The following is a 15,096-nucleotide window of genomic DNA, read 5'->3' as shown; positions in this document are numbered from 1 at the left end:
GTCCACCGGGCGCAGGGCCCCAGGTCTCGGACGCTGGGTCGTGGTGCTTGAGTCCTTGCAGGAGGCCCAACCAGACAGGACAGTGCACCCTGTGTGTCAGAAACAGGCCGGATGGCGCAGCATGTGGGGCTGCCCGCTGTGCGAGCAGCTGTCTGGGAGAGGCAGTGAGGGACCGAGGGCCTCAGCAGGGCCTGGCCTCTGGGTCGGGCGTCCAGGCAAATGCACCGGCCGCGTTCCAGTGGCTGCCAAGGCCTGGCGCCATTCTCTGGGCGGATGCTGTTGGCGCACCTGCCTCTCCTCCCAGGCCTTCCCTCGCTGCACACTGGGCCCCAGCGTCAGCACTGCTCGCGGGGGCTCGGAGCCCCACAGAGGCACCGACATGCTCCATGCTTCACGCACCGTGCTCCCTCCCCGCGCCCCTGGCCGTCTGCCTTCTGTCTCTCTCTCTGACTACGTCTGTGTCTGTCTCCCTTTATCTCTGTCTATCCCTATCTCTGTGTGTCTCTGTCTCTGTGTCTACCTTTCTATGTCTCTCTGTATCTGTCTCTTTGTATCTCTTTGTCTTTGTGTCTATCTCTACTCTCTCCATGTGTCTGTCTGTCTCTCTCTGACTGTCTCTCTGTGCCATTTCTCTGTCTCTGTTTCTCCCCATCTCTATTTCCATGTGTCTCTGTTCCTGTCTCTCTCTGACTGTGTCTGTGCTTTCTCTGTCTCTGCTTGTGTCTTTTTATCTCTGTGCATTTGTCCATCTCTATGTCTCTGTCTCCCTGTGTCTCTGTGTCTGTCTCTCTGTGCTATCTCTCTGTCTCCCTGAGTCTCTGTGCCTGCGTGTCTGTCTTTCTGTGGTATCTATCTGTCTCTTCCTCTGTGTGTCTCTGGGTCTGTCTCTGAGCATCTCTGCCATTTCTCTGTCTCTCAGTCTCTGTCTCCATGTGTCTCTGCGTCTCTCTCTGACTCTCTGTGTGCCATTTGCCCGACTCTCTGTGTCTCTCTGTGCTGCTTCTCCCTGTCTCTTCAGCGGTCTACTCTTGCACACACACACACACACACACACACCATACCCCCTGCCCCAGGGTATTTAGGGGACGGCCCAAGGGCACTGAACACCTAGAGGGCGGGATTGCCCGCCCCACGGAGGAGCGCAGAGTGCGTGTCAACAGCCAGGTGCCACCGTGCTTCACCTCTGTCCTCCGCAGAGACAGAGGTGCGGGGGGGGGGTAGAGGGGGTCAGGGGTGGTGGGGACCTCCCCTCCTTGTGGGCGGACCCCGGCACTTCAGGGGCCCTGTTCCTTACCCCTGGCAGGGAGGGGGACACTGCGTCCCACAGCTGCTCCCCTGCCCCGGGGTGTGCCTGAAGCGGGTGCAGCAGCTCCCGGGGGTCGGTCTGGGGTCCGTGGTCAGCTATGGGTGTCACACCCGCGGGCACAGGTGTACCCCGCCTCCTGTTTGCACTCGGGGAGCAGGACATGGCCTCTTCCTGGGGGGATCCATCATTAAACAGATAACCTCTCTGGGAACGACCTTCTGCTCTTTTCCCTCCTCTTGGACGCACGGGCTTTTCTTTAACCCAAAGGGTTTTTAATTTACGTTTGTGTTCGTGGCATTTTCATCTGTGTGGGTAGATGTTACCAGCGCGTCGGGTGCTCTCCAGTTTCTGTCTCCTTGCCCTCCTGGTGCTACCTCTTTCCAGATTGTTCTATCAGAACCCTGCAAATGTCATCAAATGAATCAACTCAGCATTTTTGGGGGGGAGGGGCTGTGTGTGGAGTCAGGAGAGGTGGATTGTCTCTTTCAAAGTATAAAACAATTCGCTAAAATACCGTCACCGCCCACCCCCTCCTTTCCGGATGCCATACTTTTGTAATTTTTTATTGCTCTCATATTCGTCAGTCTGATTACTCCTAATTTCCTTGATTAGGCCATAATAATCAGTATTTTCACAGAAAAGCACTCATTTCCCTGAAATGATCATATTTCTGTTACCAATTTCACATACTAATATAGAGAGAAATAGGTGCCCATAATTATAAAATCTTCCTCATTACCAAAAAAAAAAAAAAAAGAAAAAAACAACAAAACCCACCACTCATTCCTATTTGTAAATTCGTTTTACAGTCTTGTCCAGTGTCTTATCTGCAGCCTTCTCTGGATCCTCCTCTCTTCTTGTCTGTCAGTCTGTCAAATGAGCAAAGATGGACCCTCGCGGAGCCTCCCGTAAGGATTGGGATTCTCTCGCCATCTCTCCCTGCGTGTGCAACAGTCGTTGACAAATACAGCTCGATGTTGTGCTACTCGGAACACCGTGTGGCTGGAAGTGACCTAGCACGACCATGGCGCACCATATTGATCGACCGTTGGGTCCACCGCTAATAATCCTCTGTGTCCCATTAACATCACAGTCTTGAGTTAGCCCTTCCCTATAGGAGCAGGGCCAGGCCTGCTTCCCATTGGCTTGTTTGATAACTTTTGGCCTTTTCATTGCTAATCTTTGCTTTTCAAAACTATGACCAACGTATCAAATTCACCTTCCACCTGCCCCAATGGGATGCCGCCATATTGTTTTTGAATCAAGATCAATGGCCCAGGGCTCACACCTCCTTCTAGCATTTTCCTGGGTCTTCCAGTTTGTCCATGTGGACGACTGGTATACCTCATATTTGCCAGTCATATGTTTGACAGATAGGGTACTTCTGGTCCCCGAGGGGTACATTGAAGATTCTCAAAACATTTTATTTTATTTTATTTTTTTAAAGATTTTATTTATTTATTAGATACAGAGAGACAGAGAGAGAGGGAGGGAGAGGCAGAGACACAGGCAGAGGGAGAAGCAGGCTCCACACAGGGAGCCCGATATGGGACTCGATCCTATGACCCCAGGCCTGAGGGTGTGGGTGGGATGCAGATTTTAGGTGGATGTGCCGACTGAACCCGTAGCAAGTGTGACTCCCTGTGTCTTGTCGGAGCTCAGTCCTGGTGCTTCTACTTGACACGGGTGGGATGCCACGTGCTGCAGCTTGCCTTGTATGTTCCCGTTGTTACGGATGGACCCTGTGACGAGTCCTGGTCTGCAGTGGCTGCCTTTCCCTCCCCAACTGTGGAGCTTGGTTTAGGGGCTCATGTTCCCTAAACAATGCCAGCCCCCTCCAGCATGTGTTCCTGTTCCTGCGGCGCCAAGGGTGGGGGCAGGAGTTCCTGAATCAGCGTAGAAAAGCAGGTGTAGCCAAGCCCTTCAGGTGCCTCAGAAGGCAACGATCCCAAGGTGGAAAGGTGGCTCTCATGTTTCTGGCGAGCTGGGAACCCTTTTCTCCAGGGAGGGAAGAAGTGCCTCCTGACGTGACAGAGATGCACTACCAGTGGTCTGGCTCTGGAAGCTGACTGTGCCTGTCTACCAACCCTGTTACCAGGGGTTCTGGTTAGCAGAAGTAGTGTAGGTTTTCCCTCTTTAAAAAATCAATCAATCAATCAATCAATCAGTCTTCTCCTTGTGAATATACATCAGGGGGAAATTCGAATGGTGCCTCAGGAATGCGTATCCAGATGGCACGGTGTTCTAGACCAGCGCTTCCAAACCATCTGTGGCAAGACTCTCTCTTCCCAAACATGTCACAGACTGATACTGATGTAGACGGGTCAGACACGAATCACTAGAAGATTAAAATTTTAAAATATGCAAAAGTGGGGCCTCCGATTTCACTTTTTAAAAAATCATTGGATTCAGCAAGCATAAAATGACTATTGATTTTTGTTTTTTTTAAATATTCTAACCACTGTCCTCAACGTTGGGCTGTGTCTTACAGTAGACTGGTAACAATCCATTTGCAGGGTGGCACCCATCTGTAGATCTCACCCGGAAGGGCTTTGATCCAAAAGCATGTCCACCCCCCATTCCCACTATATTTCTTTACAGAAAATCTTGAAGACAGGTGCTTCCTCATCCTCACTGGCCATGTTACGTGGCACACATAAGCTTCGTACTTCACACTGAGAAGCTGGGGACTGTAGGTTATCTCAAAATGTCCCTTCGAAGTGAAAGCAAGTGTGTATGTTCCAAAAATATGTACCCTCCCGACCTAGTGCTTGTGGCTGACTCTCCTGTGTTGTGAATTTTTTTTTTAGATTTACTGTTTTATTTGAGAGAGAGAGTGCAGGGGGAGTGGCAGAGGGAGATGGAGAGAGAGAGAATCTCAATCAGACTCCTTGCTGAGTGTGGAGACCATCACGGGGCTTGAGATCATGATCTGAGCCATAATCACGAGTCAGTGTTTCTGTCCTTTTGCAGTGGAGTTTTTGTATTGCGACCTGGCGTCTCTGAGGTCCATCCGGCAGTTCGTCCAGAAGTTCAAGAAGAAGAAAATCCCTCTCCACGTCCTGGTCAATAATGGTGAGTCCTGGGGAAATCCAGACATTAACTCTGATACACACATGCACGCTGGCTGTCCCGTGAGAGGCGTCCTTGGGGAAAGCAGGATTTCCATGAAAGCTCATGAGAGCATGTGCTGTGGTCCCCACGGCTTTGCTTCATTGATGCATTCGGCTTCTGTCATTGGTATAATCAATTTGAGACGACGGTAAGCCTGATACGCGTTGTGTGGAGTTGATATTTTCACTGGCCCATGTGGGCTAAGGAGGAAGTTGTGTTATGAGTGTGTAAGGGTTGGGCATTTTCACAAATGTGACCTTATTAAATCCTCACCATGTCCCCATGGGCGTCATCAGCAGGCTGCATCCCCCAGTGTCTCTTGACTTCTGCCTTCAATCTGCCCACCTGTCCATCTTTAACACAAACCAGCCTTGACCCTGATCCCATCTTTCAGCCATATCCTGCTCTTTTTTTTTTTAAGATTTTATTTATTTATTCATCAGAGATAGAGAGAGAGAGAGAGAAGGAGAGACCCAGGCAGAGGGAGAAGCAGGCTCCATGCAGGGAGCCCAATGTAGGACTCAGTCCCGGGTCTCTAGAATCACGCCCTGGGCCGAAGGTAGGCGCTAAACCACTGAGCCACCCAGGGATTCCCCCCATATCCAGCTCTTAAGAGCAACAGAGACAAGTTTGGTTTTTCACCTTCGTACCCAAGACATTCCTCTCTTCCTCTGCTACACCTGAAAGATGTCATAGAAGTTCACCCAAACCCTCCACAGGGAGGAGACAGCACCATTAACATGTCCAAATGGAATCCACATAGAACACCCAAACTACCGGAAATAAGGCGGAATGTCAGGCATCGCTTTCCATCTCAGAGACCACCTGGTTGTGCGTAGAGGAGATACATGGCATTATTAGTACAGTGAAAGGAATAGCCACAATCGGACACTACAGCTTCTTTCCAAAACACGTAAAACATTTGCTAAATCGTTCATCTGTTGGATGGCAGGGAAAACATTACCATGGGACCCCTGTGATTCCACTGAGCCTACTTGGATGATCCAGGCAAATTTCCCCAACTAAAGAGACTTAGTTGACTCTCTTCTCCAAAGTCCTTTTGCCACGGGAGGAACCACAGTGAGAAATCACAGGAATAACAATGTGGACATCTTCTGCGGGGAGGAGTGAATCTAAGTCTGTATCCTACGGCTGTTCCGCGTTAGTCCATTAATGGGGTTGGTGGGCAGGAAGTGGGTGCGGATATTCATGCTTCTGCCCAATGCATCTGTTTGATTGGAAATTCTCAGTGAAGGGAAAGACGCAGCGTATACAACCTAGAGGGTCCGACCCCACTGATTTATTTATGTGTGAGGATGTGTGCACATATAGCTGTGATGTGCGAGTGCTGGACAAAGTCGTAACTAACACCACTTCCACTTACTTAGCCTGGGAGCAAACACTGCGTGCATGTTATTAGTACTGGGGCTACTCACTGAAAGGTTCAGAATGATTTTAATTTTACTTTCTTCACAGACCTTTTTAGATATTTTTCAAGGTTTCCCGAAATGAGCGTACCTTAAATTTATTTGCAGAAATCAGTTATTTGGGATTTCTCCATGTTGGCGCCGGTGGGGGCTTCTTTTGTCAGGGCCTTTATCAGTATTATAAATGTTGAGAATTATAATAATATGAATCACCCAGTGTAGACACGAGCTGGCAGGACTGTGGGCATCCAGTCCAAGTATACGTCTTATGTCCTCAGTCTACATAGCACCCTCGGTAATTAGCGACCGGAGCACTTCATTATGGAGAAAGTTGGCAACAGTGGGATGAAAGCTGTGTCTTGCGCTCAACAGGAATTTGAGACTTTACAGACAGATTCACAACAAGACTCTGTTATATCATCGGTAGATGCTCCATAATTCACTCTCTGCCCTTCACTTTCAAGGTGATCCTGGTGGTCCTACCACAGCCCCTTGTTCTTTTCTGCAGATCGTAAACCAAGCACGTCTGGCTTATCTAACATCTCCCGGGACACAGCTGGAATGTGGGTCTGGAGAGGCTGGACCCTCTGCACGCCGTGTCCATTTTTCCTCTTCGGGGAATCCTATCCACATGTTGTTGTCACTTCAGCCCAGACTTTGTCCTACACACACACACACACACACACACACACACACACACCTTCCTCTGTGCTTGGGACCTGTGTTTGCTGCTCCATGTCACAGACACATGGAGACACAACATGCTCAGGGATTTCACCCTGAGGTGAAAGGTGGCATTGGCCCTAAGACACAATCTCTTGATTTTCCTTGAAATTTCCTTGATTTCTCTTGACTTGCCTTGCCTTTTCCAGCTCCTAAAGGCTGTTGGCATTCCTTGGCTCGTGGCCACTTCCCGATTCCATCTTCGAAGCCGGTGGGGTAGCATCTGCAGTTCCCCCTGTCTCTCTATGATGTTTGCTTCTGTCTGCGCATCACATTCTCTGACTCTGAGCCTCCCGTTTCCCTCTTGTGAGGACACTTGTGGTGACCTTGGACCACTAAGGTAATCCAGGACCATCCCCATCACAGGGGCCCACACCCAATCCCCATCTGCAAAGTCCCTTTATTCATCTAAGGACATACATTCACAGGCTCTAGAGATCAGGATGTGGACATCTTTGGGGATGCTATTTCGTCCACCACACTGGGTTTGGGATGTGGACGTGTTTGGGGGTGCCATCTACCCCGTATTCTTTCTCCCACATGGGGATCAACACATGGACATTAGTGGGGACATTATTCTGTCCACTGTGTGGGAACCGGGATGAGGACAATTGGGGGACATCATTCTATCTCCCACGTGGGTACCAGGATGTGGATGTTTCTGGGGACATTATTCTGTCTCCCATAAGGGGATTCAGGACGTGGATGTCTTTGGCGGGCGGGGTGGGGGGGTCATCATTCAACCCACCACACCCACCTTAGGAGAGCTCGGTATTTCACAGGCAGGAACATTAAGGTGATAAACAAGCACCGTTGACCTCCTGGAAATCATTCTCTAGCAAAGGAGACAGACACTCAACAGGCAATTATTCTGGGACATGGCTTATCCTAGAAGTGCCACCTGCGATATGACAATACGGTCACGTATAAATAATAGAAGAGTCTGCATCCCAAACATGATCTGTCTGGAAAGCCCTGGGCTTCTGAAGTAGGCATCCCATGGAACCCAAGATGGGAGTAGGGCCACAGGGACAAATGGCCCTGGGGCCAGCCAGGATGGTGCCAGTCAATATTGCAATGGATTCATCACCAGTGCAGTGTGCTCAGATTTACCTTGATTTATGGGAAGCAAAAGCATGTCTCCTGTGTCTCTCACCTTGGTTTGTGTGTGAGCATTCATTCTTGCTCTGTGCGTTGGGAATTCTGACTCAATATTCTTTTGGAGATATTTGGGAGGAGTCAACAGATGCAAACAGGTCTTTCAACCACAGGACTTGACAGAGAAGGAATGGTATGGTCCATGTCCAGGAGGGTCTGCAGAATTTCCCGAAACTATTTGCCCAGGACCCTCCTCTATGATATCATCTTCTCCCGCCAAGGTGACTGGTTGAAAGGATGTGGGTTAATGGGACCCACTTCTGTTTAGCAGCTACATGCGTCCTGTCTCCTGGAAAACGGACCTGACTGTGCTCCACAAAGAGGACTCCCGGGGGCTAAGGGAAGCTAGAATTTGCGCTTTTGTCCTCTCTCTGTCTCTCTGTCTCTCTCTCTCTTTTATTTAATTCCTAAAGATAAGAGCTATCAAGATGTTGCAAATGTTAAGCACTTCAGAGAGGAATAGTGTTTGCATTTGCTAGTGTGATGAAAATAGAACCAGACTGCCTCTTTCTGGAAGCTCAGGATCCAAGCTGAGCATTTATCCAACACACGAAGAATCAATAGTATATCTCCTACAGGGCCGGCTCAGTATTTATAGCATATTCACATAAAAATTATACTTATCCCGTCTCCCATCTCCACACCTGATCAGGTTTGAAATCACTGCACAGAATTGATGTTTTATCCTTGTAGGACTTCTTCCCATACCTCTCATGGATGAATTGCCTGACATCAAGAATTCCTAAAAATAAATATGGCAGTGGTAACCCTTGAGAAATAGAATAACCGTGAGAAGTAAATGATTCTCACCTGGCCAGGTACATCCTGATGGAGTTTGCATCCACAGAAGACTACAGTTGAGTGAGGAGTAATGGTACCTGCTTCTTGGCAGACAGATGCCTGAGCCGTTTTCCTATTTATGCACTTGGTGTTTCCTCTACAAAACAGGCTCTGCCATCATCTGGTCTCCCTTCCAGGAACACGGAAGGTGGTGAATCAGCACTGCGTGTGTGTGCGTCAATGGATTATTGGATCTGAATGTGTGTAGACCACTTCTCATCGATGCCTTCTGTTTGTTTTCCAATGTGTCTCTCCCTGTTTTCTGCCGTGTGATGGGTTTCCCTAGAACAGAAGGCACTTGGATGTTCCTCTGGTGGTGGGTGTTTGCAGGGCTGTTTGACATGATTTATTATATCCCAGAACTGCCAGAAGAGTAGGCTGGAGGCTGTGAATGTGCATTGCATCTCCTGCGTTGAACACCTTTGTTTTTTCCACATGCCCTTTGTGAGCTTCCAGGAAGTACGCTGAGTAAACATTGGTTTTCCAATTATCCAGATGCCCCGGAAGCATGTTCCCCAGAAGCTCTTCTGAAAACCACCTGGCCTCAGGTGTCCTCGATGGTGCAGATGGCGGATCCAAGTGGATGGTACTTTCCATCGAGATCCGTTGATCATTATGGAAACATCTCAGGAAATGATTGGATCCTTGCCATCGTCACGGCGTATGGGGTGGGTGATGCGTTTGCCTTTTATGGTAACGGGGAGAGTTATTCCACAATGGAAATGGGAATACGGAGCCTGGGCAAGCCATGGGGATCCATCCACATGATGTGTTCCCCGTTGTGTTCACATTGAAGAATTACTTTGGATACGCTTATTTGTGCCATCGATTTCGACATTTTCACTGGCTCACATGTGACTGTGCGTTCACTACCCCCGTGTCCCAGTCCCCATGCACCTGTGGGTTCATTGCCACCCATGTTGCCTGGAACGACAGATGTTCATCAACCTATAGATAGATCTTTCCCAGTGTCCTTTTGCAAGGCACATGCACAACTCCTTCCCTGTTCATGTTTTATGGGCAGAATCAGGACGCTTATTGCTCCCTTCCAGAATGTTCTACCCCGCCATCCCCCACATTTGCGTATCCCTCTCCTGACTACCACGGTTGCCGGCTTCCAGGCATCTTTGGTTTTGCTTTCTGTGATGCCACTAATGCGTATGTCCACGGAATCCAAAGCTTGGACAGGGACAGTAGCTCTGAAGGTAGGGGTAGCAGTCATTCCCCCAGAGTGGTGGTGGCATTTCTGAAATGTTCCTCGCATTCTGGAGTGAGGAAGCCTTCATCTGGCCCATGTGCCACCAGACAGAAAGTGCTTTCTTCCTTCTCTTCTTTCTGCCTTTCTTGTTTTCTGCAAGGCACACGACACTCTCTCCTCTGCCACAGCACATGGTTCTGCATGCAGGTCCACTCACCAATCAAATGCATGGCTCAAAGAGCAGATTATTTTTTTTTGAGCATATTATTTTTATTGCTCCTTTTCCCGCTTTCCAGTTGGCAAAGGGAGATACCAAGGTCTCAGCAATGCTCAGTCTCAAGGGACAGCCCTCCGAAGCGCTCATGTGACAGCAATATCTCAAAAACACAAATGCACCTCCCTGGATGCACAGTTAAAATTCCTCCCTCAGCACGGAAGAGACGTTCCATAAATATTATCGTCTGAGATCAATGATGTTCTGCACAAGCAGGTGTCCGGGACATTTTGCCTTAGAATTAGAGATGAACGTGGAGTGTCTCAGTATGCGACATAATCGTGGATTATGAGTGTGCAGGGGATCCCAGACGGTTTTGGCTACAGCCTCCATGGTGCCGAGAAACCCCACCTCGCTTCCACGAGCCCGGGAATGGATTGGATACTCCAGGAGGTGACCAACTGTAGGCATGACAGTGATGTTCTCGCCACTCTTTAAAAGCACCCTTTTCCCCGATGACGCTGCTAAAACGCCAAAAATTTGCTCCAAAACCAGTTTATGATTTCTGGAGTAACCTTGAACTCGTTCTTTGCCCAGAGCATCATTATTGTCAAATTCTTAAGAGTGTGGATCAGTGAGTTTGGGCTATGATCTGTCACCAGAAACTTGTGTCAGACGAGGATTCATGCTGGCATTTCCCCTCGGGCTCGACAGTTACCCCACGCTTACTTGTCGGGGACATTATCATAGATAATCCATGATAGAAACAGAATGAGTCGGATATGGTAAGCCTTCGGGCGATTAGGCTCCGGTTGTCCTTCAGCTCCTGTGTGTGCTCACTGGACCGCTGACGTCCCCAAAACAAGTAGCACTAATGAATCCAGCGGTTCAGCGCAGGGGAGTGAAACCCAAGGTCCATGCAGCTGCCCCAAGGGTCAGCAGAGTCCCCTAGCTATTTTCTCTGCTACCATCTTGCAGGCACTCGAAGGCCATCACGAGGAAGAGAATAACCCACAATAGTTATTTATTTTATGACAGATTGTCTTTAACTAACCAGATGGAAGCCCTGGGACCTCACTGCAGGTTAGCACCCCAAAATTCAGAATAATCCTTAGTGAGCCCCATACCCCCCACAGATGCCCCTATTCCATTATGTGGGGTTTTCCAATGAATTTGGATACTTGGAAGGCTGAGTTTGGTGACAAACCTTTGTCCCACGAGATGGGGCTCTCCAATGTGGAATTGGTAATGCATGCATGCAGACATATTGCAGGAATCAATAATAGGCATGCAGACATATTGCAGGAATCAATAATGGGCACGCACTGATATTCCAGGAATTAATAACTTATACATGCAGGGATATTCCATGAATTGATAATTTAGTCATGCACTGATATTCCAGGAACTGATCATTTATGCATGCAGTGATATGCCAGCAATTGATAATTTAGGTGTGCAGTAATACTGCAGAAAGTCCTAATTTAGGCATGCACGGGTATACCGGCAATCGATAATGGGCATACCCTGGTCTTCCAGGAATTGATCATGTAGTCACTCCGTGATATTCCAGGAACTGGTCATTTATGCATGCACTGATATTCCTCAAATTGGTAATTTACTCATGAAGCAATGTTCTAGGAATTGATAATTTCTTCATGCACGAATGTGCAGGAATTAATAACAGGCATGCGCCGGTATCGCAGCAGTTGGTAATTTAGGCATGCACTGATATTCTAGTAGCGACCACTGTGTTATTAATCACCCCCAATCCGAATGACTCAAAAATGAACATTTCTATTGCTTGCAATTTGGGGTGGGGGCAGAGGAATCTGGGCGGCTCTAGCTCTGGGTGTCCCTCGAGCTTCGATTTACATGACGGCTCACCCGGGGCTGGGTGTCCAGATGGCTTGCTTCAGTGCTGGGAGGTTGGTGCTGCCCAGCGCTCGGGCTCAGCGAGGACGGTTGACCAGATGACTGCCGTGAGTTCTCTCCAATGTGGCAGCCTCGGGGGCACCAGCCAGTCTTCTTCAGTGAAGCTGGTTCTCCCCAGAAGCAGCGTTCACAGGCAGGTAGGGCCTGCAGGGTCTTTCCTGACCAAGCCTTGGAAATGGTCCGGAATTGCCATCACTGCTGCCTTGTACTCAGCACAGAAAGCTGCACGAGGCGGCCAAGATCTGAGGGATGATGGGACACAGACTCTGTCTCCCGACCAAGCAGGAGTCAGAAACGTATGCAGGCTCATTTCCAGCTGCCTAGAGCTCGGGTCCTGTCCCAACCAGCCTCGCAGAAGCCGGGAGTTCGAGGTGAGCCAGGCTCCCCCGGCGAGGCATCTGCAGTCCCCTAGGCATGGACACAGCTCCCCTTATCTGGCATCATCACGAACAATATGATAACCAAGGAAATGACATCAGCAGGGAGGCGCTTACGTGTTCTCAAAATGCCAGACTTCACACCCGCTTGAAGGCTCGGGTGCCAGGTGCCCTTCAGGAATGCGTTCTTAGCTGACTTGAGGACCTGTGTATTTATTCTTAAATATACCTTTCACCGAATGTATTCTAAGACCCCATGGGGCTTCGTTTGCGCGTGTATGTAGATCTCATCCCTGCGGGTCTGTGAGAGCTAAGCTCAGGGGATCCATTTTCAATCCACTGGATGGGTTTTCAGATGGCTGGGCCTTCCAGGAGGTGGCGGAAAGCACTTAGCATCGCAGAAGGTGTGTGTGTGGGATGCAGGCCACGGGCTCTCATTTCCACCTCTTTAAAGTGACTTACCTACCTTGCTGCACCCCAGACTCCATACTCCTGCCGTGATCCCCACAGCCCGGATCAGACATTTCCTTTGCCCTGAGCACCTCACAAGTGACAAGCCTGCATGAGGGCTGGACGTGTAGGGGCGTGAATGCACAGAGTGCGTCCTGCATGGCCGCTGGTGTGCGGCGGCGTGCCGTGTGGCCTGTGTGTGCAGGGAGGGGCCTCGCAATCCAGCAGAAAACTCTACACGTATGCAGAAGCACTGACGATTACATGTGGATATGCATCTGCACACACACCTAACACACGTGTACATATGCAAATACATCTATGTGTCCACATGAAAGACGCATGAACACAAACACGTCCACGAGTGCAAACACACCTACCTAGAGAAGCACGTAGACTTAGAAGCACGTAAATAAATATGAAATACAAGCACATGCAAATGTGCACACAAATAGATATGCCCGTGTGCGTGCAAAGCAGGCACGTATATGGGCTCGTTTGGAAATTCCAAACATGCGCAAGTAAACGTGGGAATGCATGCATTATCCACAAATATGTTTGCAAAAACAAGAAATGCAAACGCAGAAGGATATTCAAACACCTTTGCCGACACAGTAACAAGCACATTCACATGTGTAAACACACACATAAAGAGACACATAAATACATAACTAGGCATATGCAGCTGTGCCTGGAAACATCTACGTGTATACGTTTACACGTTTGTGTGCAGCTGCATGTGCACATGGATGCAAGTGCCTGTAAGCACATATGCACGTGTACATATGCAAACAAACCTGCAATATATGCCCAAGTACACGCAGGATTGCACCATGTGAGATACACATACAGGTACATACGTGCCGTCCGACAGATGGACGCTGAAGCAAGGTGGGCTGCTCCAGGACACGGACTCGTACGGACCAGGCGTGTTTGCTGCGCGTCCGGGAGGCGGTGTCCACGGAAAGGATGTAAGGATGGGAGGTGGGCGGGGGGCGATGAGGTGACTGGGTGACGGGTGCTGAGGAGGGCACTTGAGGGGATGCGCACTGGGTGTTAGACTGTATGTTGGCAAATGGAATTTCTTAAAAAAAAAAAAAGTAAAATAAAATCTAAAAATAAATAAATAAATAAATAAATAAATAAATAAATAAATAAATAAATAAAAGGACGTAGTGATGGGCAGTCAGCTGGGCTTTGCCCTGATGGGCGTGGGGATGTAGTGAGCTTGGGGGAGGATGCATATGGCGGGCACAGGCAACATGCTTTAATGAATATGTTGGTGAGGTACCAGCCAACAGGGCTGGCCTGGGGTCTGGGGCGGGGGCGGCTGTGTGAATAGTTGGGTCAGTACTTTGCAGGGGGCAGCCTGGGGGTCGAGCGTGAGCGCCCCTACCTGTGCGGGGAGCTCCTCCAACAAGCGACCGTTTGTGTGGACGACTGTTGTGTCGTGTCAACACGACAAGAATCAACGTCCCGGGGCTGGCGTGGGGTGCGGGCAGGCAGCCTTTGTGGATTTAGGACCAGGAACCCTGGGCTGCCCGTGAGGACCACGTGTCCCCCCCGCCCCCGCACCGAGCCCGTGTGCGGAGCGGCTCCCCCATGTCCCTGCAATCCCCTTCCTTGCAGCCGGGGTGATGATGGTCCCTGAGAGGACAACCGAGGACGGCTTCGAGGAGCACTTCGGGCTGAACTACCTGGGCCACTTCCTGCTCACCAACCTCCTGCTGGACACGCTGAAGGAGTCGGGAGCTCCCGGCCGCTGCGCCAGGGTGGTCACCGTGTCGTCGGCCACGCATTACATCGGCGAGCTGGACATGGATGACCTCCAGGGCAGGTGCGTGCTCGCGGGAGGCCGCGCGGGGCTCGGGCTTGCGGTGGGCCTCACCCGGGGGGCGCGGGGGGGCGCGGGGCATGGTGTGCAGCGTCACGGGAACCGGTGCTCCCCTCCGACCAGGTTGGTCAGACACCTCTCTTACCATCAGCATGACCACTAGCTGCGAATTATCCACCGTTTTGCTCTGAAGCGCCTCATGGGGACCAGCCCATGAGTACGGCACGCAAATGCCCTCACCTAAATACTCCCGTCTTCATTTTATGCCTGATGAAACCAAAGCGTATTAAAATAAGAAGATCTTCCTGGGGCACCTGGGTGGCTCAGCAGTTCAGCATCTGCCTTCAGCTCAGGTCGTGACCCTGGGGTCCTGGGATCGAGTCCCACGTCGGGCTCCCCGCAGAGAGCCTGGTTCTCCCTCTGCCTATGTCTCTGCCTCTCTTTCTAGGTCTCTCGTGAGTAAATAAATAAAATCTTAAAAAAAAAATCCTCCTAATGTTACTAGACAATCACGCATAGA

General features: G+C 49.9%; 1 protein-coding gene across 1 annotated transcript in view; it reads left to right on the top strand.

Annotated features, from left to right (window-relative positions):
* DHRSX (dehydrogenase/reductase X-linked) overlaps window positions 1-15,096 on the top strand; it is a 138,019-nt gene that overhangs the window by 98,618 nt on the left and 24,305 nt on the right. The window contains exons 4-5 of the mRNA XM_025435467.3: window positions 4,280-4,381; window positions 14,372-14,579. Of these exons, the coding sequence (XP_025291252.3) occupies window positions 4,280-4,381; window positions 14,372-14,579 (310 nt within the window). The remainder of the gene's footprint in view (window positions 1-4,279; window positions 4,382-14,371; window positions 14,580-15,096) is intronic.

The sequence above is a fragment of the Canis lupus genome, chromosome X, assembly GCF_003254725.2.
Source record: "Canis lupus dingo isolate Sandy chromosome X, ASM325472v2, whole genome shotgun sequence".
Lineage (NCBI taxonomy): Eukaryota > Metazoa > Chordata > Mammalia > Carnivora > Canidae > Canis > Canis lupus.
The sequence above is the reverse complement of the archived record's forward strand: the minus strand, read 5'-3'. Positions and strand labels throughout refer to the sequence as shown.